The following is a 25,271-nucleotide window of genomic DNA, read 5'->3' as shown; positions in this document are numbered from 1 at the left end:
TTGAGAATATATATATACTATAAAAATAGTCTTCTGCCTGCTTGCTTTTACCTGTCAGTTGTCAGGGGATGTCATCATATTATGAGTTCTAAAATAGCCCGAGGGCTTGGCATAAGTAGGAAAGACTAACTTTTTTATTAATTTATTCTTTAACTTTTATTCGGAGTCCTTTTTCCTACATATGTATTATTTAACATTTAATAATGGCTTTCCATAAATCAAGAGTTCTATGTTAAGAAGCAGCTTCAAACTAATGTTAAAGTGTTTTGAAGCTATCCAAACACACTGTCATTCATCTTAAGATCAAGGGATATCTATTTGCTCAACGCCTGATGTACAGGTTCATGTGTCTGAGTCTTTCCCCGCTGCAAGTTGTAAAAATCCTACAAACCACAACCCTGCTCCCACTTTGAATAAAATTGATTGTACGCAGCACTTCTTTTTCTTTGGAAGGCTTAACATAAACGCGGTCAGTTTGAAGCCTACTCGCCATTTTATTGATGAGAAACAGACTAACAAAGCCCAAGCATTAACCCTGTCTTCCTCACAGAGGGGGAGGAAACACATTAGGCTGGTAGTCTAGGTGGTTCCAAATGTCAATGTGTTACAAATGAGCCACTGATTACACCCATGCTTTGACATTCTTTATAGACCAGAAGTAGCATAACACACGCTATGCTTCATGTCACAAGTGTGCTAACTCACAGAGGACAGACTGATGGATAAGGTTTTATCTCCATGACATAAAAATGCAACATACATAGCCTTGTATCTTTTTTTTTTTTTTACTGATTCTGGGATGTCTAGTACCTCACTGGCCACATGACATGATAACATTTACATAGCAAGAGAGAACATGCAATCATTAAATTATGGAGAACAGAGCACCGGGACCGGGCGCACACAACAGTAAAAGACACAGCAAATGTGTTATTCTTCAAGATTAAACCCCTCGCAAATAGTCTTTATGTCTTTTATGGGGCGCCTGTTGCTTAGAACAACTTTACTGCATCGGCAATAAAAGCCCATAAACCCACACTCCGCAGGCAACTTTCACAAATCACTTGCAAAACTACAGGGACGACCTTTAGCTGAAGAATGTTGCACTTGCCCATTAGTGCAGTTGCACAACAACATTACCGGATGTTTACCTTGTTTAATTGAAGAGTGGCTGACCCGAACATAAAGTTATTTGAAAAGTAAATGAAACAAAGGCTACAAGTGCTTGATCACTCACATGACTGTAGTAACCAGAACCACCCACTGGGGGATAAATTAACCACTGCTAACTGTTAGTAGTTGAGTTTCACCGAGGGTAACGGCAGTGCTACTACAGTTATTTTGTTATCAAATGTTTATTATGTGTGTGGAAAAGAAAACCAAACTAAGTTACAGCAAATGTGCATGAACACATATCTGGATTAGAATCCTAATTGCCGCCAATGCAAAATAAACACGTCCTGCTGCAGCAGCTTCTCATTAAAAGTGTTTAACTGGCAGAACACAAGGAGATTTTTATCACAAAATTGTCTCGGGGAAGTGAAATGTGTTTTTGCAGCGAGAATAAATAAGGCTGCAAATCACATTTCAGCAAGAAGACGGTTGTTTTTGTCATCAGAAACGGACCAAATGGAGGAATAAGGGGGAGCAACCACAGTGAGCTGCTGGATGAAGAGTTGCAAATGGCTGCAGCTATTTTTCTGTAAGGGACATTTCACGTCGGTGAATGCACAGGCAATAAAAAAAATCAAAAAAATTTGGTTAACTCTACCTGCACAAAGCTGCGTTAGCTCTTTCCATCTCGTGCCACAATCTAGAATCTCAGTGAGCACATTAATAGGAAGCATAAATCTAAGAAGCTGGGAGTCCTAAACCATTAATCTCATCTGTGCTTATCTATTGTATTATATATATATGCCTCCGTGTCTCATTTAGAACCTCTAAGGGATCTATAATCTTTAAGTCTGCTCAATAGTCAATCTCTTCTGTGAAGTTGATGAAGTGGTTGATGTCAATGTTGCGCTGCTTTTCTACTGGCTGTTACTGACTCTGAAATCCTCCTCTGTGTGCATCTCTGTACTCCACACCAGAGTGGTTTTCATCCCTGAGGGCATGTTTGGGTCATTAACGTAGCAAAGCATACATCAGCAATATTTCACAGACACAAAGGGCATACAGAAATAATGATTCCTGTTCCAGCAAAGGTGTCTGGTGACGGAGTGGTGCATCTGTTGTGGGTATAACGGATGCAGTGGTAGCGATCACCCCTGCCATCCATCAGCAGCCGGAGTGTTTTTCACTTTGCACCGCATGACTGAGTTTTTATCTGACACGGCGCTGTGTGAGACTTTGTCTGACCCTGTCTTTATTAACAGTCTGGTGTGTGTGCCATGTCCTTTAGGCGGGTGGTGGGAAGCCATCAGATGCTGAGCTTCATGAAGGGTCAAGCTGCCTCTCTTTGGTCACTGTCAGATGTGTGTGTGTGTTGCTGTATTTGATTAGTTTTCTATATGTATACGCCAGAACATATTTAGAACATAAACTGGCTCTCTAGAACGCATGGGAGTTGTGCGTGTGTTTAAATGTCGCCTGGTGTGGTATTAAAATTGTAGTTAATGATTTGGCTTCGAACTTTGAACATTTGCGATGGACTGATTTATTTCATCCATCATCATTTTCAGGATTTACACGGCCTAGAGAATTGGCGTTCAGGTGTGCGTGTCAGAATCAGACAGAGTGAAAAAGAGTGTCACTAACGAACAACGCCAGCTTTTTAACACGATTTCACCAGATGGGCGATTTGTTGCAGGTGGCTCTAAAATTGTTACGACAAAGTCTCAGGCGTGTGGGGATAAAAAATTCTGACTTAAATCGTTGCGTAAGATTTTTTCTTGATGCCTTGGCTCTCTGCATTTCTATGCTCCTTTTAAAGGAACTCATGAGCTTCGTGTTATGAGGTGATAAGTCATTTATGGCGCCATTTATGTGGACTTTTCTCATGAGCACAGGCAACACGAAACAATCTGAAGGCATCACCTTTAATATTTAAAGAACCTTGAGTAAATTTAACAATGTCAGTATTTAAGAAAGGTTTAACTAAAATGCTAAAATGTTTTACCCAATGTGGCCTAATTTTACATCACATTTATGTGATGTGAGCAGCTTTTTGGTTAATTTTGATCAAACTGCCACATTACATGACCAAAGAGTTTGAGCCTCCAAGCTAATCATTTCTCTCGGTCTGCTATGTAGTCAGGCATCACTGAGTCCCTATCAGTATATTTAAAATATTATAAAAACATGAAATATATGTGGCACTGCCTGCAGGCACAGATTTATCTTATATAAGGGATGAGGGATTCCCTACCCTGATAGATTTCATTAATTGTCACACAGCCAGCGCTGAAATTTAATATCCGCGTAGGTGTTGTAGAGATGACACTCTGTAAGAATGATATGTAAGCAATAAACCATGAAATAATATAATCCCTGCAAAGACATTACACTTCAGCGGTTATATAAGCACCCTGTGTTTCTGCTCTGCTTTATTGAAACACCCAAAGCATGAAACCCAATATAAAACATTTATTTCTACAAATCAAAATATTAGAGAGGGATAAAGGGAAAGCTGCGTGTCCTATTTCATCTTCATTATGAGCTCACTTCTGCTCCAAAGAGCCTCTTAATAAGAGATGTGGTAGAGATAGCGCACAGGTTTAAACACTCTTGACCTGTTGAGAGCACAAATCAGGATCCCATCATCATGTAACATTTTAGATAAAGTAATTTGTATTTATGTGAAGAGTCTAATGCCTAATTAGTTCTCTGCCTCAATAAAAAGCATGTGTTCGGCTTCCAGCGGATCTGCCCCATTAATCTGCCTCAGCATGTGGTTGCGTGTGTTTGTTTGTGTGTCTGTGCGTGCAAAGACAAGCACGATAACACATTTGGGTCTGAAATGCAAGACAGAAAAAAACATGAAAGAGAAATAAATAAATTAAAGTCGGAAAAAATAGCCAACTAGCAACCAGCGTGCTCCACAGCCTCACATCCTGGAGAGACTTTCAATTAGTCGGTTCTGAAACTGATGGTGTTCAAAGTTGAAGAATATATATATTTCCTTAAATGAGGCAATAACGCCCTCTACTGTCCCCATGGTTTCAATAGTGCAGACGACATCGTAGACAACATGCGCTGATAATGACCGCTTTGATTTACTGTCACATCTAAAGGATGAGCAGGTATAGCTGATGGATTGATGAATGAATACATTTACTGTGCATTTATACACTGCTTTTATTTTGCTTTTCAGTTCTGTTTTTAACTCATTTTAGGTCAGGTAGAGAGTGGAGTTTGTATTGTTGAAACATGTTGTTTTAGGCTTCTTTTTACGATATTACTCATCTCTCAGCTCAAGCGTTATTTATAAAGCACCTTCAAGATGACAGAAGTCGATCAACGTTGTGTATATCAGAGGGCACTGGATATAGACAGAGACAGGTAAAAAGATAATTAGACATACAATAAAAACAATGAAATTACAGTAAACAATAAAAACTACAATCCTTAGAATAACAGTACTGTGGTTTTTAGGGGGGATTTAAAAGTCTCTAGGATCAGCATGTGCAAAGGCCCTGTCACCCCTAGACTTCAGCCTAGTTTTGCGAACCTCTAGCAGCAACTTTTCCGAGGACCTAAAGGCTGTGGTTGGGTTGTGGCAACACAGGAGGTCAGAAAGATGTAGAGGGGCAAGACCACTGAAAGCTTTAAAGACAATTAAGAGAAATTTAAAATCAATACGAAAGAGGACTGGGAGCCAGTGCAAAGAAGCTACAACTGGTGTGATGTGGTTGTGCTTTCTCTTGCCGGAGAGAAGTCGAGCAGCAGCATTTTGAATGAGCTGAAGGTGGTTGAGAGAGGACTGATCCAAGCTAATGTCCACAGAGCTGCAATAATCTAATCTGGACGGAAGGCACAGATAACTTTTCAGGGTCAGTCTTGGAAAAGTAGGACTTGGTCTTTGCTAAAAGAAACAGTACACCAAGACTCCTAACACAGGACTGAATGTTGGAGCTCTGAGGGCCCAGGATATCAGCGGAGCAGGCTGTGCAGGTGTTTCCTACAAACAGGATAATTTCTGTTTTTGATTCATTAAGTTGGGCAGTACAGTGGCTCAGTGCTTAGCACTGATGCCTCCCTGAATTGAGTGTTTGTCTCTGTTAGACCTGCAATGGACTGGCAACCTGGGCAGGGTGTACCCCGCCTCTCACCCGATGGTCCCACACCTGAGATAGGCTCCAGCAACCCCCGCAACCCTAGTGAGGATTAAGTGGTAGAAGAAGAGATGAAATTCATGAAGGTGAAGAAAGTTAGTACATATTTAACGTCACTTAACCAATCAAAGAATGTCTGCATCTACTTGAAAAACATCGCATCAAGGGGCAACAAATACAAAAGAAAAAGAGTAGGACCCAGGATGCATCCTTGAGGGACTCCACAGGTCAGTGGGGCCATATCAGAGGAAATGTGACCTGACTACACAGACAAGCTGCCAGGTAGGACCTGAACCAGCAGATGCTGTGTTTCCTACATACTGTGCCTGTAGAAGTCAGCTGTAGGAGACAGCTACAGTTAACAAAATGGTTTTAAATTCATATGATCTCTATTGGCAATGTATGCACGTTAACTTATTCAAGGAATGGACCATTGGGCTGATGCCAGGACCCCAGGGTTCAGATGCTTGTTCAAGGAACCTCAAAAACGGACAGGGACTGCCTCACAGCTCCAAAGCAGCTTTGTGAACTTGGTGCAAATCAATATTAACATGAACTCGTTCTAATCTCAATTTTACTGACAACATAATAATTATAGTTTATCTATTTTATATTCAGTGCAAGGACATACAGGAAATTGCATTTCTTCAACTGTATTTTTTAAGCACACATTCAAAATTCCTGTACTTTATTAATCGCTTGCTGCTGCAGTATAACACAGCTTGAGCATCGAGCAGACGAGAGGAAAACTTTAATTAAAGCAAGAAGCCTGATGCACAGTTAAGCTGCTGAAGTTGAGAGGAGCTGAACTAGTTCCAAAATGTTCAAAGTAGGAGCCAAACGCCCTCACACCAACACAAGCCTGAGAGCGGGTGATTGATGATAGCATGCCTCTGGCGTCCACTTTAATGTATATATCATTCTTTATAGATTTTTTCTGACTATAAAATCTGATTGCATTTACACCAGCAACTCAGCTATAAAGACGTTCTTCTCCTTGACCCCACCTCTGCTAAAAGAATCGTAAAACTCTGGGTAAGAAAACTAAAATCATCCTGTCTAATGAAGGTGAGAAAACACCTCTAATTAAACACTCACACCCTTTAAAGAAACATTTTCACCATACGTGCTTGACAGGAGGAAGTGAGACGTAACGGAACACAATATGAAGGCTGCTTTGTGAAGTTACTACACAAAGCTCAAGGTGAGTCTTTTCACCTGTCAGGTAAATCTAGCCAATTAAAAATGAAAAGCTTGAAAGTATGTCACCTTTTATCAGAGAGATCTGTAAAGATTAAAAGCAATGACAGGAAGTCTTTTAAGGTCTTCAAAAGGTAACGTAGTGTGTCTGAGTTCAAGTGATTACTGTAGTTCTTATTGAAACTGCTGACAGTGTAGATCATCCAGAACTGATCTCGCTGTGGAAATGTGTAAAGTACTAGAAATAAAACCTTGTTGAGCTCTGTTACGGTTGGATGATGCAATGCTTTAAACCGCATTGTTAATAAAAAATGCTCTGCCAAGCTTTCCTAAAATAGACTACACTATTCTGTTACCACTTAAAATAACTTTAAGTTAACATTAATAACCATAAAGTTTTGTTTCGCTAGTTTAGGGACTGGTATGTCATAGCGCTTAAGGTGATTGAGGGCAACTGCATCATTTCAAATAAAAGGCAAAGGTTGTATTATGGAAAAGTTTGATTTTAACATGTTGTTTTCCCCCCAGAAATCTGAGGAAATAACTTTTTATTTGTATTTTCACCCAAACCCATTCCTCAACTGATTTTCCAGAAACTTTAATGCTCATACTGTTACACAAAACATCTTCAACTTCCATTAAATGGGTGCAAGCAGGAATCTCAGAGATGAACATGAGCCCCCTTTTGGAGGAGGCCATGAGTGTGTGCCAACCACGCAGCATCCTCTACATGCAGCACACCCAGTTCAACGTAAAGAAGCTTCGTGCCACAGCATTTCAATACAGGTATTGCTAAGATGTAGCGCTATGGTTTTCTAGAGGTTTTGAGCTGCCACTGCATCATCACAAGGCTCAGTACTATACATATATGAGCACAGTTACCATAAAATTGAAAATGTAATCAGCGTGGGGTGCCAGCTCTACTTCAAGCTGCCAATCTTTAAAATTCCTCTGGTGGATTTCGGCGCCAGAGTTAGCCTCCTAGCCTGGCTGTCAGCTGCCGATCCATGTCTTTAGCAGCATACAGCATAGTATGTAAGCATACTGTACATGCTTAGATGAAATCATAGTGTAGTCGTCCAGCCATTAACCAAGCAGTCCTAATGGAATCCAGTAAATGCACTCATGTAGTTTTAGCAACCACCGTAACCCCACTAGATACGAACTGAATCAATCAACATGAAGCCATATACCAGGAAAGAGAGAGAGGAAGACGAGTGTGAGCCTTTTAACTGATAACAGGATATTTGTTCTGAATACTGGTGGTTTGATGATGTCTGAAGACTGAGGAGTAACTATCAAGGAAGTTGTCTGTATGTCACATTACTTGAAAAGGGGCCTAATAAAGTCAGTCTTGAGGCGTTTGGTATATGTTGTACCAGGCAACGGCTCTGCTCTGATGCTTTCAAGTGTAGCGAGAGTCAAACAGGTAAATATAAGACCAGTGAAAAAAATGGAGGCACAGGTTTTGTTTCATGTCCTACTGTCATATTCTGGTTAGTTTGTAAATCATATCATTTGAAGTCACAGAAGTCACACAGTGTTCATTCACTATATTGTTAAAGCTCCTGCTTACAGATCCTGTGTTTATATGTTCTCCTCTCTTCCTATATACTGTTGTAGAATTACCAGCATGTAGCAGAGTGTGACTCGGAGAAACATCGTTACATATTTCACACCTTGATAAGCGAGGCCCCTCCCCTGTTTGTTTTATGGGTGTTGATTGTGTAACTGGTTTCCACCTGTGAAGTCTGGTGGTGCCCGCTGGCTGGTTGTTTCCACCCTTATTAGCGATGTATTGAAATAAACCTGTTAAGTTTGCCTTCCACCCTGACTCAACCTGCTTGGTTGTCACGTGTTTATCCCAAAATCTCCCTAGTTTCACCTCAGGATGTAACAGAAGTAAGAATAAACCCAAATTGAACTTTTGTATGACTAGATGGTTCAGTCTGAGGCCACCATGTTCGATTTTAACCACATTTCAGAAGCAAACTGTCTTAATCAGTGATTGGTTTTTCTATAGTCACAGCTCTAAAGCAGTCAAAGCAGTCAAATCTAAATCTAAATAATACACATTTTAGTTAATCACGACTCATGTGATGCTAAATTAACTGAAGCAACGTTTATTATGACAATAATTGACTGTCACAATCTGGCAGCAAAGCTTCACTCAGTAATTGGCATTCAGTACATGCATGTGTTGTTTTTGTCACACCTAAATTAAACCCTCTCTAAATTCTTGGCACTGCTGCATCACTTCTTATCTCATTCTCAGACTTACTCCTCATCAATCATCACTGTCTGCAGGGCAATGCTTCCTTTTTTTTGTTAAATGGACTGTTATGCCAGAGCTGCTGTGTTTAATCGGGAGGATTTATTTATTTATTTTTTTCAATAAACAACAGACTTGACACTAACGCAGATACGTTGAACACATTTCAAAGACACAACACTTGTGTGTAAAAATGACAGTGTATTCCTGTGTATGCGTGTTTAAGAGTGTCTGTAAAGCGCTGCTGTGTGTGCAGGTCTGCAGTGAGGGGACAGGCTGCTTCATCATCCTAGTTGGTTATGCAGACAGACTTAGAAGCTGCTCTCTAGACGTGGCACCGTTCGCCGCCACCATCAAATATTCAGCACACACCTTTTACTTTCCCCGATGCTAAATCTCTACCCCTGGAAAGCCTCTGAAGAATGCTCATAGTGATTACCTGCAAGCCGCGAGTCTCTTTCTAATGCAAAACACAAGCTGAATATCACAAAGGCATCACAAAGTAGTGCTGCGGAATACACAATAAAAAACACGTTTCTTCACTTACAACAACTGACCTCTCATAAACATAAGATTTTTTAGAAACATGTACAGTATGCCTTATTCAAACATGGTTTACAGACTTTCTTATATGTATGCAACTATTTTTTTTCTGTTTAGATAAATATCATTCATTTCTTAACTGATTATGTTAATAAAACTAACATAATGTTGGTAAAGCCAGAACTAAATAAACACAGTGAGAAACAAAACTGAGAAAAGCTTCAAATTCCTTCAGCGGAGATGCAGGAATCAGCAAGTAATTGATATTTTTATTTTGAAGAATGACTTAAAAGTGATTAGATCTCTGTATCAATTAATCTGCTCTTAAGTGCCCAAGCTCCACACAAAGCTCTGGAAACTGCCTCCGCATTAGAGCTGACAGATCACACAGCCTTAAAATTTAATATCTGAACAGCTGCATGCTGAAACCACGCTGCTCCTTCTCCTTGCAAAATGCCAGCCCCCTCCCTCCAGCCTCCAGACTGTGCAACAATCACCGGAACCAATTTCCCCTCAGATATGATCATATTTTAATGCCAACACCCTGGTGTTATCAGTGTCCTTCAACGGTTAAACAGCCAAACACTCTGGCACCAGCGTATAAGTGTTTAGACAACACCCTAACGAACCCCTGATCACTGTGGAAGAACATATCTCAGCAGCGATGCACAAGTGAGTGTTCAATCTGTGAAAAATGCCTCGAGCGCGACGTCATTTGAACCTCGACAGAATAGCTTGTGAACCAATTTGCATCTTCGCACATTAATTCACTGACTCAGGCCGCAGCGTTCTAGCTCCTCGCTTCTCGTCTCAGCATCTCATTCCCCTTCCTCCTGCTTCTCAGACCCGAGCTACGGTGCCGAGAACTCACGTGTTCCAGTTTATCCCTCCTGCGAAGCCAGACGCTGGCTGAGTAGTCCTGCTGCTGCACCGCCGTTATGACGGAGCTGGCCGGAATCGCCGTGGCGGCGAAGCCAAAGCCTAACCCCTGACCCTTCAGTTCGTGGCCGCCCATCGGCCCGCGGATCCCCCGCATCTCCATGGTGAGACGGTCTCGGTCTTGACGGAACGATCAGTCAGCTGGTCGGCCTCCTGTTGGTGGCTGAAGTAAACTTTTTTAAACGCATTGAGGAAATTTCGCTTGACTGCACTTTTTAATGCACACAGTTAAAAAAATACATTTGTTTGGCTGTAATCAGTAAAGGCTGGGTTTGTTTGCTGAACGCATCCAGTGGGTTCTCTTCTTAAAGGAGGTGGAGGACAAATATCCAATCAATGCATTTGTCAAAGCTTTGCAAATGCATCAGCCGGTCGTCATAAAGTGGGAGCATCCATGTCTTCTCCACGGCTGGCAAACATCCACGGGCTGTTTGAAAAAAACCCTTCCAGTGTGCCTCCCCCTGGTTGCATGGCTTCACCTTCTCATGACAGTGCAGAGATCCTCAATATGTGCTGAGCGAGTGTGTGGTGAGTTTAGCTGAGTCGCCGACCTGTTAGGCTCAGCTCTCAGCAGGAAAGGGACTGAACAGGGCTTCCACCGATCCAGGCATCCCCAGTGAGGCTGTGTGTGTGTGTGTGAGACTGAAGGGAGGGAAGAGGAGAAGGGAGGGGTGGAGGAACTCAGACAACGAGGTGGAAAGAGAGGAGATACAGACAGAGTTGTGGTGATGCTGGTGCAGCGTCACCGAGGGAGGAAAGACCCCGTGTAGAAAATGCCAGCACATTCTCTCCTCACTTTGCTTCTTATTTCCTTTCCTCTCTGTGGCTCCTTCCTCGTCACTTCATGTTATCTCTCTCCATCTCTCACAGTCTGCCACAGCTGCCCACAGCACGTGCATGGTACACATTTGCGTACTGTACTTTTCCTCCATCTGCACTTTCTTTTCTTTTACACGTATGTTACTGTGATTACACTGACACACGCACACACAGGCACACACACATATGCCTTGGCACATCACAGCAGAGTGGTGCAGTGGGGCTGCAGCACCTCTCTTCCCTTCTCTTACCTCGCCTCATCGTGCCAGGGAAGCAACAGAGCTTAAAACCCTTAATTGGCTTATAGCTGGCATCTGGGGAATCTCATACAGTACAGTGCCACACACGCACACACGCGGTTGTTTCCGTTTCCAAGCAGGGGGCATCGGCTTCCTTTTAGCCTCAGACTTATCATTCTCTTAATCTACGCCTAACTTTTAACACCGGTCTTCATCCTGTAAGTTTACATTGTGAGGACCCCCCAAAATAACTCTGTGAGCAGCTTCATGTCCCCATAGCATGAGTGATACGTGTTCTCCCTCAAACACAAACACCCTCCATCTAAACACTGAAACCATTAGCGGCTGAAATGTTACTCAAATGGAAACAATCCATTTTAGCTACGTGCCTTGACTCCCAGCTACTGCTCATAAAATTCTCCCCGCCTGCCACAGGGTGACAACATACATATTCTCTGCTTATCATATGGGGCATACACTAGACAGACATAGCATTATGGCCTCCTACAATAAGCTCCAGTGGTGCAATCGGTCAGCGTGTGGTACTTATAAGTCAGTGCGCTGCAGAGCAATGCTCAAGTTGGGAGTTCGACCATCACCTGGAGCATTCAGACAAAACCATTAAACAATTTCCTTTAACTATTCGGAAACTGTGTCTGTGTCAGGCTGCATCCTGCAGGGGGTGGCTGCTGCCATCAAGGAGTGTGACTGCTACGGGCTGGGGGTGTCTGGTCTGGTCTAGGTGGGTGCTACATGTCTAAATAACATCCACATGAATGCCAGGTCCAAAAGTTTCCCAGGAGAACACTGAATTGTCACAAGATGGTTAAGGTTATTCACTTCTCCTGTCAGTGGTTTTAATGTGTAAAAGAAAAGGCACACGATTGGGAGAATCTGCCTCCGCAGAGCACAGATTCAACCGAATTAAACCTGAAAAAGAACAAATTAGCAACGCTGCACCATTTGCTGTCAGATTTAATTCACTGCACTGAATGTTATTAACTGCGTGTAACAATCAGGAGAGACCGCGTAAACAGATGTTTATTTGGAAAGAGCCCCAGCTGCTTAACTACTCCCACGTCCTAGTGCTGCAGCTAGCTTCATAATAAAATTGAATTTCTGTTTGTCACATAGGTTGTTTTGTTTGCCATTAAATAGGCCGCCATTTCTGATGACTGATGGTCTGTTAAACGGTTGTGATGCACAGGATCACGAAGGATAACTCCTAAAGAGCCTGATCCACACGTATAAATGATACAATACATACAATACATTTTAACCTTCCCCTTTCTTATCTCAGATATATGTCTGATCGCACGTTTGTCTTTTCAACAGAAGACAAAGAATCTCAACAATGCTGAGTCATCCCAAAATTTGCACCTCAAACTATCCAGATCCCCCTACACGCTCGCCTCTCTCTGCTGGTTGCGAGTACTGTACCACTGGGCATCAGCGGAGACGCGTGCTGAATACTGATCGCTGAGGTTAACGGGGGAAGTTATCTGAACAGAGGCCAGCTCGGCTCACAAACACACTGCGCCTTCCTTGAAGGCTTTTAGGTTTAAGCCAGCGAGAAATGAATCACATCATCTGGCGCGCTGTGAGGCACTGATGAAACGCCACTTTCATTTCACTCAGCCGGATCAGAGGAGATGAATGAGATTGAAAAACGCTGCTGTTAAACTCAAAACTTTCGCTCTCGACGTGTCATGTACATCGTTGTTTTTAACTGACCAGCACGTGTGATTTTATCTGTAAATACACAACATTACACAACATCTAACACAGTGCAGTGGAGCCAACCGTAGCAGAACAGAGCCGGCAGAACGTTGTTTAAAAGGCAATGCTCCCGAGGCAGCGCATGGGTTATGAAACTATAACTCAGAGCTTTTGACACAGGAGGCAGTGGAGGGTAATTCATACATAGGCCCAGTCATTAACCTGTATTCTCTACTGTACACTTCCTTTCTTCTAAGAATCAAATACGTGTATTTCCAAACAAATATTGTCTCAAGGGAACTTTTAAAAGGTCATTTCTACCGCAAAAGCTACACGGGGGATAGGCTGACACGAAAGGTGTTGAGGTTACACTGTTCAGACGCTCTTAGTGACACACATTTGATGATGTGGTAATTAGAAAAGCTGATGAATCCCTGGGACTCATATTGTACCGATGAGTAAATAATAAGTGAAAGACACAGTGAAAGACATAAAAATGCACAGTGCATTGGCAAAAGAGTGACATTTTGATTTTTTCCTTAAAGCTTTCTGCAAAACAAATGCTTTTATGTGCTGAAATTGATGTGCACAAGGCTTTCTTTTCCACTTCCAATTTGAGTACCAGTATCTGCATCAACAGTCCTATCAACTGCTCTTTGGGGCGTTAACACAGCCCTCTTTTATCATGTAAAAGAAAAAAATCTTCAACGGCTTGTTGAATAATTGATGAAGCTTTTAGTCAGGTCTTTGGTATTCACTGAATATGAACAGTTGTATGATTATTTCCCACTTTGTCAAGCTTTCTACATTGACATTACATGACATTATGACAGATTGTTAAACCACTTCTCAGTTTAAGAGCTGACAGTTTCAGCATAAATCCACCGTCTGACGTTGATGGCACGCGAGTACAGATTTCTCCAAAGCACATCAATGTAATGCTGCTACTATAAGCTCCCATGACCTTTCCTTTAAAGAGGCGTCCAAAGATTAGTCAGCCAATATGCCTCAGCCAAAATCAATACAGCTATCAACAGCGCTGAAGATCATAGACACCTTACCTCCATCCCTCCGTCCAGCTTTTAAACAGCTGCAGTCCAGAGCCGAGTGTGACCACTTTTTCATCTCATTTAAAAGTATGCAGAGTGCTTTATTCCTGCTGCCCGTTAAATACTTTGGTCCATATCACGTAACCCTGCATAATAAAAGGTTAATGGACTTTCTGTTCTGCCAAGTGCGAGGATTAAATTCTGTGAGGGACAGAAGAATTCACCAAGTACAGCCTGGAAAGTCATCATTCATATTGTGGCAAGACGAATCTTTTGAGGTGAAAGCGGAGACCTTTACAGATTGTTCCCTCATGCACTTTCTGCCGCTTCATCTCCCTCTATCAGATGACAGTAACTCTGTTTAGTCTTTAGTATTTCCTCTCTCCATCTTTCTCAGTCTCCTTCTCGCCTTCTGTGACTCCGGGCTCTGCCATTCGCCCTCCCTTTCACAGAAAATCCCATTTGCGACCAATCATCCAGGCTCTCAGCACTTGTGGAAAAGGAATTAACACAAAGTTCTTACTGCAACTCAGTCACCTAAATTGTGTTTGTTATGTTCCTCACAATCTATTGTTTCTCTAAGCTGTGCGATACAACACTGGTAAGAAATCAGCGCTAACTTTAACCGCCTGGATTAATGAGCATCTCATTCCTTCATTGCTTCTGTGATCCTCTGTCTCTCTGCCTCTCTAATTACTTACTCACACTTTCTTCCTCTCCCTCAGACTCTCATCATCTGTGCTCTACAAGCCCGCTCAGAGGAAAATTAATTACACAGATTCTTTTCATCTTCCTCTCAGCTATGTAGGAATGAGAACAAGGGAGAGATTTGCAAATAATTTTGTGAAAGACAGAAATATTTTAATGTGGAGCATGTCTCAGCATAAAGGACGTGATCAGATTCAGGCGGCTGTAGGAAAAAGTGTTTTTATACACACTGTTATAGTAATGAGGTTGTTATACTTCAGTTAATTTTGTCCAATGTTTAACTCCCACGCGTTATATATACATTTTTTCTTTTCTTTGATGCAAACTTGATTTAGCTATCAGACTGTGGTTATAGTGAGTGACCACTAGGTGGCAGTAAGCGCTCTTTTTACCACCGCCACATCAGAAGAAGAAGTCAACAACACAGTGTAGCTATGGCTAATGACAAGGTCGGTGCTCAACCTTCTAAGATAACTTTACGTTTATGTAAGACTGTAATATTAACTTAACCGTCAGTTAACGTTAGCGTTAGATATAAACGTTAGCTTGTGATGTATAAAATGTTGGTCTTAAAATCCTAGCGTTTTTTATCTTATTTTTAGTTAACCTGGGCTAATTAGCTAATTGGCTAACTTTCATAACTACATGAATGTAATTAACTGTAGATCTGGTCGTGGCCTTTTCCTAAGTAATTCACAATTACTGCCTCAAGGCCGAAATCCAGTGATTGTTTTCTGCTAACCCAGCGCTTATGGACGTAAATTACTAGCCAGCCTCGTAGGAACTTTAAAAAAAAAGGTTTGTCTATTTGTTTGTTTACCTGGATGGTAACTGGAACACTTTGCACGTTATTCACATATAACGTTAAATGCGCGACTAAATCGAACTGTCTTCAGTTGTTTAATGTTGTACTTTCACAAAAAGACCGACCGAGTTGTTTAATTCATTTGTTCATTCACCTCGCACTTTGCCTTCTTGCTTGTTGTTTTATAATGTTTTTTATCATGTGTGAATCATCAACAGCAGCAACAGTAATCACGAAATAAACTGCTGAATAACCCTTGGACTACCGGCCTTTTTAGGAAATCAGGCTTATGCCACAGAGTTCCTTACTTACTAACTGCGAGCATGATGAAAAGCTGGTAAAACGTCAATAGTGTGTAGCCAGCTTTACCACAGGTACCAGCAAATGTAAAAACAATGTAAATACTTTGTTATTTACACTTGCTCGTGTTTTAGGAAATCCTGCAGCCTCCACTAATCCGTTTCTCTGTCTATGCATGTGTGTACAGAATCCTCTGGGACAGCTCAAGGACCTGGTGGAGCTGAAAGATCAGCTGGAGGACATTCAGAGACGGGTGGAGGATGAGATACAGGCTGGGGTTCCTCCCGTAAGCCTCACACTGATTTACTGTACAATAATTTATACATGCTCATGCTATCTTGCCTTGTCTTTGTTCACTGATTAAAATTTTCAATGTGCAGATGTAAACCCAACGGAAAGACTACCTAGTACCAAGTCTTATCTCTCCTCTCCTCTCTAGGGAGGCAGTCTGCTGGCTTCTCCGTTCTTGAAGGGTTTTCTGGCTGGGTACGTTGTTGCTAGGCTACGCTCTTCAGCTTTGCTGGGTGTTGCCGTAGGAACGTGTACAGGAATGTATGCAGCACAGAATTATGCTGTTCCCAACATTGAAAACACCGTCAAAGACTACATAAACAACCTGAGAGGAGGACGCAAATGAGAAGAGAGGAAGAAAATGATGGAGACCGACATCTGCAAGAAGAGGATGCCGGGAGAGCTGCCTATGGGAACAGACATTCAGGTTCAGAGACATGTATTTTACGATGTTAAAACATTTCTTTCCACATGGATGCACTAATAGGAACAGTTTGAAGTAGAAAACAAGATACTGGGTAAGCTAGTGATTCATCTCCTCTTTTCATATTTGTCTAAATAAGTTGAACCATGTTCACCTGAACCTATTCAACTTTAGTATGTAGAGAGGAAGAAGCATAATTTGCATTCGACTGAGTCTATTAACATGCATGTGGAAAGCCTTAGACATTTTTTTCAACACAGAAAATCTCATTCATCTCATTTCTTTTCTATACGTGTAATGATTTATAGAAACATGGAGACTATCCTCAATCCTAATAGCTGCTGTAATTGATAATCTGAACCAAAACCTGTTCTGTCTGACATTGCATGTGCCGTTTACAGATATGCACTTTTTTTTTTTTTTTCAAAATTGAAAGCTTAGTTTTGTGTTGAACTAATTCTTCTGTGTAGTTGAAGAGTTTTAGAAACGTGTTTTGTTATCTGATTTGGCATCCTCTACCCTTTAGTGGTCAGAAGGCAGTTATAGCAGCTTTAATTAATTCAGTTTTTTGCTCAGGGGTTAGAAAATACCACACTTCCTATCTTCAAGGTGCTGAAAACCCTGACACAACCCAACACGGTACTTGTTAGTTTTCACCTTGTTTGCAGGTGTTAAATCACAGTCTATGGTGTGAAGAGATGCGTCTGTGAAGGTATAGGACTCCTGCATTTACTTTAAGACTGTTGACCTAATCTCTGCAGCAATTATTAGACTTTTCAGAGACTCATAATTTTCACGAATCACTCCAAAAAGTATTCTAAGTAAGTATTCTACATAAAGTAATTCAGATTCAAATTTGCAAAGCCTTGGGAACAGTGAAGGCAATCAGATGAAAATGCCAAAGCGAATGTGTTATTTAAAGATAAAGTTGTGATTGTCTCTTAGGACTTTTAGCAAAATAGGGAGGTAATAAGTATTTTATGTAAAATATACATTATCAGTGCCTACTGTGATCTGGAAATGATATTATCACTTTATACCATGGGTGCAATAGCCATTGTCTGATGAGATCTGGTGGCCTGTTTCATATGCTGGAAACTAGCTTATCTTTTGCACTTAGATCAGTTATGGGGATCTGAAGCTGTTACATTTTTCTTTAGGGTTTGTCAAAATCCATCCAAGAAAATAACATGTTATTTAAAATGTGGTGTCTGCAAAAACTTACTGTTTCATTTTTCAAGATGAAGAATTGGGTATTGTTATGCCTTTCACAGTTTATGACTTAAACCCACAAACATGGAAAGACTTAACCCATGCAGTAATTATATAGCACAGTATAAACACACATTCTTAAATAATAACTCCAAACCTGCACTAAGATGTTTACATGGCCTATAGATACCATATATATCTCTGTGTAAAATTTGCTGTGTTAGACAGAATAAGCCATGATGCTGAAACATATCAGAGTTGTAAGTGTAATATGTGTACTGAAACTGGAATCCAGACAACTTGTGCCTATTTGGGAAACATTGCGTTGCTGCCTTTGTATTGCACGTTCTTCAGTCCTTTATTTCCTGTCTGTTGTTATACTTTGAATATCTTTTAATGTTGTAATCTCCCTGAGAATTAAGACATGCAAATTAATGGTGTATGCTGTATTTTTTCTCTCATACAACATCATTACAGAAATAATACAACAAAGAAACCCGCGACAACTGTCTTTTAACAGTTTTATTTGGGTTGTTTAAATACATTGGGACTTGCACTTTTTAATTGTCTCAAGTGTTTATTCCAATTGTGTCTCAATGTGTTAGTACCTTTAATAACAGTTGTATTTTTTAAAACCTCAGCCAAACATTTGACATTTCAAATCTGAGGAGTGGAAAGTCGTGTTTCTTTCTACTCTTAAGGTTGGTCATTTAAAATTGGTCTCTTATCATAATTGATTTTTACAGACCTTTTTTTTTCCCAAATTAAAACAATTGTTTCTAAAATTAACAAGGGATACACTTTGATTAATGACATTTATTTCAGAAAACATCAGAAGCTTTGAAATTAATCATACTTGAAAACTGAAGTCAAAGTTAAAAGGCTCTGATGTTAATGTATTAACTGACGATGAAACAGACTTGTAAGATGATAGCAAGCAGCTAAGTGATTATCATGTGGTAATTTATCAGTACACGAAACTCCTCTCATTTATTAACTACTGCAAGCGTAGAGTCGAAGCAATGTTGATTTCAGGTGATTAAGTGGGCTTCGATTACCTACAAAACAGAAAACACAATGAAAGACATATTACATACAACACTGCAGTGCACAATTACACATGACTGTAAACATGGTGAGGGCTGCAGTCAGATACCTTCATTCAACAACACAGCTTCAGTTATCAGAAGTGTCCAGAGTCAACATGTTCATTCTGCCTGCAAACACAGAAGTTTGAATATCAGTGACATTGTACTGTAGCTTACAATAGAAATGTTTTACATTTTATAATCAGTATGCAGTAGTAATGTAGTAGCAGTAACCCACACACGTTGAGGTAGGGGCGATCTAAACCATCATCAAAGGTGTATGTATCAAAAACAAATGCAGATTGCGAAATCAACTTTTGTCATCTGTGTCTGGAAGAAAAAGCGGCACTTGAACGCGCTGCAAGGACCATAACCAACGGCTCATGTGGGAGGTTTTTCAGTACAAAGTGGCTAAAACTTCAGTTCAGCTCCGAAGCACAGCCTCCTCGATGAAATGGGCGGGGCAAGAACCCATCCAGGAAATTGGACCGTACTTGGTCAGATGCATACTTAGTACTGGAGCGGTACAAGAATTGAGAATAGCTCACAGCTCAGCAGGTGGCAGGAGTCTGTATTACTAATTCAAAAGGGGAAATAGTGAGCATCTTTTAGTTAGATTGCTGGGAAGCTCCACAGACCATCACAAGCTTCTTTAACATTTTAACCTCCTGAGACCCTGCATCCTGCTTATTTAGTTTTCTAGTTCAACATGCAAGTTCTATCATTAGCAACGAACTATAACTTTGTAATTAGCAAGTGGTCGATTGAGGACGATGGGACTTCATTATATGCAATTCAACTTTTGCACAGCCATGGTCAGACATGAGAATGAACAGGTTGACATTTTGTCACATATTTGTGACTTTATTATAATATTGAGTGCAATGATCCCCGTGTCCACACATGAGGACATTTTTTTTTCTTCCAAAAATGACTTCCTGTTCAAAGATGACGCTTAGCTTTTTATAGATTATAAATAAGGAGATATGGAGAAATTAAAAACGCATACCAAACTAAAGCTCAGGTCTCAGGAGGTCAAAGTAAAATTCTTTCTCTGAGGGATTGTGAGACAACGACTACAAATGCGAAATTAACTACTTTTGAGGCGAAACCAACAGTAAAACAAATTTTTATTTGTACTCTGCAATATAGAAACAGAATGTCCCATAGACCAACGTAGCGATTGCTCCAATAAACCTTGACTTGAAGTATTTGAACCACATTATATAGAAGCAGGAAAAACACACTGGTTTGTAGCTCTGCAGCGATTCCCTCATTCTACTCTCAGTCGGACTTCATAAGCAGTTATCTTGTCTTACCAGGCATGGCAGCTCGGACGCAGCTGACTGGTCCTTGGCGCTGGGATCCAAGGATCTGATCCCCAGTGACTGGGTTCACACACCAGCAGTATTGCTCGAAGCACTGCTGGGGCCGATAGAGACCGTTGCTGTCGCAGTCAGGGCGAAAACCTGGCACCTGCAACGGCTTCTTACCGGCGGCCTCCTGCTGGCAGGCGGTGAGGGGAGTGTCTGGAAGAAAAGAGGAGGAGATGAGACCGAACCTTGTCAGGAGAAAACAGTGAATAATAACTTTAAAAGGACATATGACGGCAGAGATAGAGTATGTGTAATCACAAACTGTAATCCAGTTGTGTATACTGTAAATAAATGCATACCAGATTCGGGCTCTCCAGTTGATGACATCTGCAAGGCAATCAGTTCAACAACACAGAAGTGAGAAAACAGTAAAAAAAACAGCCAATAAAGTCATTTACAAGAAAATGGCTGAAATTGTTACTGATCACATCTTTAGAATATACCTGCACCTCTACCTTTGGTTAGAAAAGAAATTCAGATAAACCTCGCTGCTTACGTGATTTCGCAAATAAAATGAAACAACTCAGTTCCTAATCTCTCTCATCTGGAACACTTTAATCTCAAGCACTGATGTCAGCAGCAAAAAGTCTAGTGTCTTTACCACATCCATGGTGTTGTCCATCAGCCCGGGCAGGACGTTCATGGGAACGTGCACTGCAACTGCAGGCAGAGAGAGAGAGAGAAACAGGATGTGAGAGAGAGGTTATAAAACACTGCACGAAAAAATGCCAACAGAAGTCCAAGAGATACAAACGAAAGCAAGTTGACATGTCCCGACCGGTTACTCTACTAATTGTTTTACTTTAATCCATCGCTCAGATTCAGATTGGCGATCATGTTTCTATTTTCTTTCCTCTATGGACTTATGAAAAAAAAAAGAAGGAGGAATTTTATTACGTGGTTTGTCTCTTTGTACCCAGCACTGATGGGGGATCATATCATAAATCTTGGTAAATTCACAGGATAATTTCTCTCCTGTTTTTGCATTTTACTTGACTGTTGACTAGGCCTCCTCACCAGATCGTCCCTTCGTCATGTCCGACTGCAGCTCCACGTTTTGCTTCTCCAGAGCTTTGATGTCATTGCCCTGGCTGAAGACGAAGTAGGCGGTCAAGACCTGGCCCACAATCAGCACAGAGGCCAAAAGGACCAGTCCTGCTACCTTATAGGCCCGGGAGGAGGACTGGCCACTGGGGAAAAAATGAGAGGAAAAAGACACATTTGATGAATAATGGCTGTCTGGTTAAAACAGTGTTAACCGACACCTGCTGTGGGAGGTCATGGGACAAAGATCATTTGCTGTGGCAAGAGGGTAGATAGCAGACGAGACTGAGGAAATGTGTCTGAGCAGAGGAGAAGTAGAAGTATCAGTAACTAACCATGAAGGTTGATGGGCGGCTCAAAATAAAGGAAATACACCGAAACTACGACCAAGGTGTGTGCCTTACACGTCACAACCAAACAAGGAACGAATCAGATGTTGCTAAGCAGACCAACTGAAAGTTTGGGACATTTTTATAGCTATCTTTTCTTTTCACCAAGGACGGCTTTGAACAAACACTCTTTAGTTTTAGTTCCAGGTCCTCTCTCACACCTCTCTTTCAGTAGAATTACAATAAAGGACCTTAAGTGTGTTTTTCACAAAGCCATTGCGTTCTTTTTTCTTTTCCTTTTTTTTGTACAATATGAAAAATAATTATCACACCCTCAAAGCTTGCTTCATATTATCTTTTTGGGGTAGTGTTTTTTTTTTTAAGTCCTAACTGAAGTGAATATTTGTATTAGAAATGTATGTATTAAAAAAAGTATGTAAATTACAGTGCTGTGATTTATAAAATGCTTGCCTGCTATATAAATATTTAAAAGTTGAACTTTAAAAATCTCATTTTAGCTCAGCCCAATTTCAGGTGAACATATTCATATCCGCTTTCCATTATCTTATCTTGACAAAAAATTATCACTAAACTTCTCTCTCTGAGTACAACCTTGTTTCTGTAAGTGACTTAAATTAATTTCCTTCCTGTGTTACTTGAATGCCTTGATTATAAGATGTAACAATTTAGACTATGGCAACTTGATTTCTGACACTAAATAGGAAGAAAGTCCCCACACTGTGACCGTGTAAACAGCTTTTTGGAATTGCCCTTTCTATTTTAGTTGGGGACTTTTATCAACAGACACAACACATGTCCGAAAGGGCAATAAAAGTAATTTTTCTGTATATTGTTAACACTGTTCGGGGCCAGCTTTATAGCTCTCCCATGATTTGTATAACTTGTGTCCCAACAGGATACAAAAATAAGTACAACACACGGTCCTTACCCCTGTGGCTGGGCCTCCACATTGACAGCTGTCTGGTGGTTGAGGAGAGGCTGGTTTGGGGTCTCGGAGTCCGACATATTTACTACAACAACACAAACCTGAAAGTACACAATAAACACAACCACAACACTGTTTAAACAGAATATAGGAGTGCAGGAATATTAACCAAAAATAGTATTGACACAGCTTTGAAACATACCTTCTTTCACGACAAACTGCGATCTCTTCCTCGACAGTAATGACCGATTCAGTAAAATGTTTATCCTTAAGGCTGAGGTGAGGCAGGAGGATGTGAAAGCAGCCTGCTGGGAAATCCCATCGACCCAGTCCAGGGCGCAACAGTGAGAGGTGTGCTCGTCTTCATTTTTTTCCCCAAGCTGAATTTCTGATTGGCTGCTCGTGTTCACTCATGTGTTGCTAGGGAGAGGGAGTATACCGACATTCAGCGGTTCAAATGGTCTCAGATATTAGTAATAAAACAAGAATGAATTGGAAACAGATTCAGTTTGTCAAACTACTGCTGAGAAAGTTGTCATGTCTTTATCGTGAATTATGGTGGTGTTGTGAAGTGGATAATACAGTGAGGATATAATAGATGTCTTTATTTCATTTTATTTTATTTTATTTATTTATTTTTAAATACACATTTCCATTAAATATCGACATGTTATGTTGTAGGAATCTGCAGTGATCACGTCGTTTCTCCTTCTTTATATCTATCTCATATTTGACCCAGACAGATTTATGGTATCTGATGAACAACTTAGAGGGTTTGTTCAAACTTCTGACAGGTAGTGTACATACCCTGCTATTATACCAGTTACAATGAAAACAATCAGAGTGGTGTATTTGTTTGTAACAGGGATTCTAAGAGCTAGTGCCAGTTATATTTGCAATCTGACTATGTGTTTTTTTGTTTCTGTAGTGCCCTCCAGCCACCTGCCCGTCCAGCAGTGCTAACTTTGAGTGGCCTTAATTGTAAGTTATGCACTTTTGTTCAGATGTGTCAAACTGTGAATCTATATTGGTGTGATTTGTTTTAGCTCTGTGACATGGCCTGGGTGCTAGTTAAGACATCCGGTAATAACAGGACAAAGTAACTGCTGGTCTGGGTGCTGTTAAAAATACCTGAAGGTACAACATGCTGGATGATTTTATTAAGAATATTGTTTCATAACATGTTCAGCTTAACACCCAGGTTTTATAGGAATGATGGCTGTAGTGATTGTCACTGTTTTTTGTTTGTTTGTTTGTTTTTTCCCCTGTTTCCAAATAGTTTCACATTTGTGCTGTTTTTGTTTCATGTGTGTGGTTCTTTTGGTTTCCTTCTTTTACAATAGAATAGAATAGAAAAATGTTTTTATTCATCTCCTGAGGGAAATTCGAGTGTCCAGTAGCCTCTACACACATATACACAGACACCAACATAACACACCAACAAAATCAACCAGTTAGATTACAGTTAACCAATTTAAAATTTACAGTTTTACAAGTGAGTATTTTGATATTCATTTTAGGTGGGCCTGGTGCAGTGTTAAGCGGTTTGTGTGGAATTGAGGAGAGAGGAACAGCACTTTTATCTTCGTTCTGGAATGTATTGTTCCTAAATGCCTTAGTTGAGTTTATGTACCCTCTCTTAGAGTTCCCCTGTTCAGTGAATATATGTGCCTGGTCTAATATGTGGCACTTTGGTACCATTGCTACTGAGTAGTTTCATGTCCACCTAGTTTCTGCTTTTTTTTCTTGTTTGTATTTTTCTGTAGTGATACAAATTTGTAAGACGTTCACTAGCTCAATAGTAAAAATCCATTTCAACAACTACATTTTTTTTTTTTATGAAATTTTGAATTTTGAAGAACAAAAACCATTTTTGACAAATGGCACAACTGAACTGAATAAAGGATGTGAGAGTGTGGTTGGAGACACAGGGGACAATCCTGGATTAGATGACTATGTATTAGTTTGTGGGGGGTGACGGTAGTAAAAGCTGAGCTAAAATCCCCAAACAGCATCCTGACATAGGTGTTTGTCTTTATTAGAAGAATGGATCAAAAGTAAAAGGTCTAATGTGGTTCATGTGGTTCAGAGCATTAATTTGCAAAGTCACAAAATTATGTAGAAGACTGCTATCCTTAATTTATCCACTGTTTAGAAAGAGAAATGGACAGAACACAACACTGAGACCCAGGACTCATCAACAGATAGCAATTTTTATTTTTCTGAAGAAATTTCATTTTATTTATTTATTTTTTAAAGAATAGTTTATTAATGTAAACATTCTCCCGATTTACTTGATCTTTTTTGCACTAAAACAGTTGGGAAAATCTCTAGTTTTCATGGCTTATAGTTTATTACTCTGTTATGTTACTGCTTTCGATCAAATTAGGCTGAATGTGGCTCCCAAACAGAAATGAGTTTCACACCCCTGAGTGATGGATTGTAGTAAATAAGATGCTAAACATATCATAATATCATAATATATTGTAGAAAATATAACTAAGAGGAAGCTCTGGTGTCTTCATTGTGTGTTACATGTTATAGTTCATAGCTTGTATTTTTTTGTATTATTTTTTTCCAGATAATGTTCAGTCGTTTTAATGCTATGTATGAACTGATACACTAGGTGGCAGCATGAATTTTGTGACGCGCCAATAAAAACGAGGAAGAAGCGGCGTTTCTGTAATTGGTCGAG

General features: G+C 40.4%; 2 protein-coding genes across 2 annotated transcripts; one reads left to right on the top strand and one right to left on the bottom strand.

Moving 5' to 3' along the window:
* Nucleotides 1–15,136: 15,136 nt before the first annotated feature.
* On the top strand, nucleotides 15,137–18,357 carry LOC125018959 (SLC35A4 upstream open reading frame protein-like). The gene is made up of 3 exons (XM_047603424.1): nucleotides 15,137–15,210; nucleotides 16,054–16,152; nucleotides 16,306–18,357. The coding sequence occupies exons 1-3, from the start codon at nucleotides 15,196–15,198 to the stop codon at nucleotides 16,501–16,503; spliced, it is 312 nt and encodes a 103-aa protein (XP_047459380.1). The 5' UTR covers nucleotides 15,137–15,195; the 3' UTR covers nucleotides 16,504–18,357.
* On the bottom strand, nucleotides 18,301–22,937 carry cd74b (CD74 molecule, major histocompatibility complex, class II invariant chain b). Its single transcript, XM_047603422.1, has 8 exons — nucleotides 22,779–22,937; nucleotides 22,580–22,677; nucleotides 21,275–21,447; nucleotides 20,859–20,917; nucleotides 20,557–20,584; nucleotides 20,201–20,410; nucleotides 18,950–19,010; nucleotides 18,301–18,851 (listed from the first exon to the last, which is right to left on the bottom strand). Exons 2-7 carry the CDS (start codon nucleotides 22,654–22,656, stop codon nucleotides 18,970–18,972), a joined length of 588 nt encoding a protein of 195 aa, XP_047459378.1. The 5' UTR covers nucleotides 22,657–22,677; nucleotides 22,779–22,937; the 3' UTR covers nucleotides 18,301–18,851; nucleotides 18,950–18,969.
* Between the last annotated feature and the right edge of the window lie 2,334 nt (nucleotides 22,938–25,271).

Source organism: Mugil cephalus, chromosome 13 (assembly GCF_022458985.1).
Source record: "Mugil cephalus isolate CIBA_MC_2020 chromosome 13, CIBA_Mcephalus_1.1, whole genome shotgun sequence".
Taxonomy (NCBI): Eukaryota; Metazoa; Chordata; class Actinopteri; order Mugiliformes; family Mugilidae; genus Mugil; species Mugil cephalus.
Note: the sequence above shows the minus strand (reverse complement) of the source record. Positions and strands in the feature narration are given on the sequence as shown.

Coding starts and splice junctions, on each gene's coding strand:
- cd74b (XM_047603422.1), bottom strand. CDS start 22,656: ATGTCGGACTCCGAGACCCCAAACCAGCCTCTCCTCAACCACCAGACA. Junction 20,918..21,274: donor CATGACGAAGGGACGATCTG/GTGAGGAGGCCT, acceptor CTCTGCCTGCAG/TTGCAGTGCACGTTCCCATG. Junction 20,411..20,556: donor AACTGGAGAGCCCGAATCTG/GTATGCATTTAT, acceptor CTTTTCTTCCAG/ACACTCCCCTCACCGCCTGC.
- LOC125018959 (XM_047603424.1), top strand. Junction 16,153..16,305: donor TACAGGCTGGGGTTCCTCCC/GTAAGCCTCACA, acceptor TCTCCTCTCTAG/GGAGGCAGTCTGCTGGCTTC.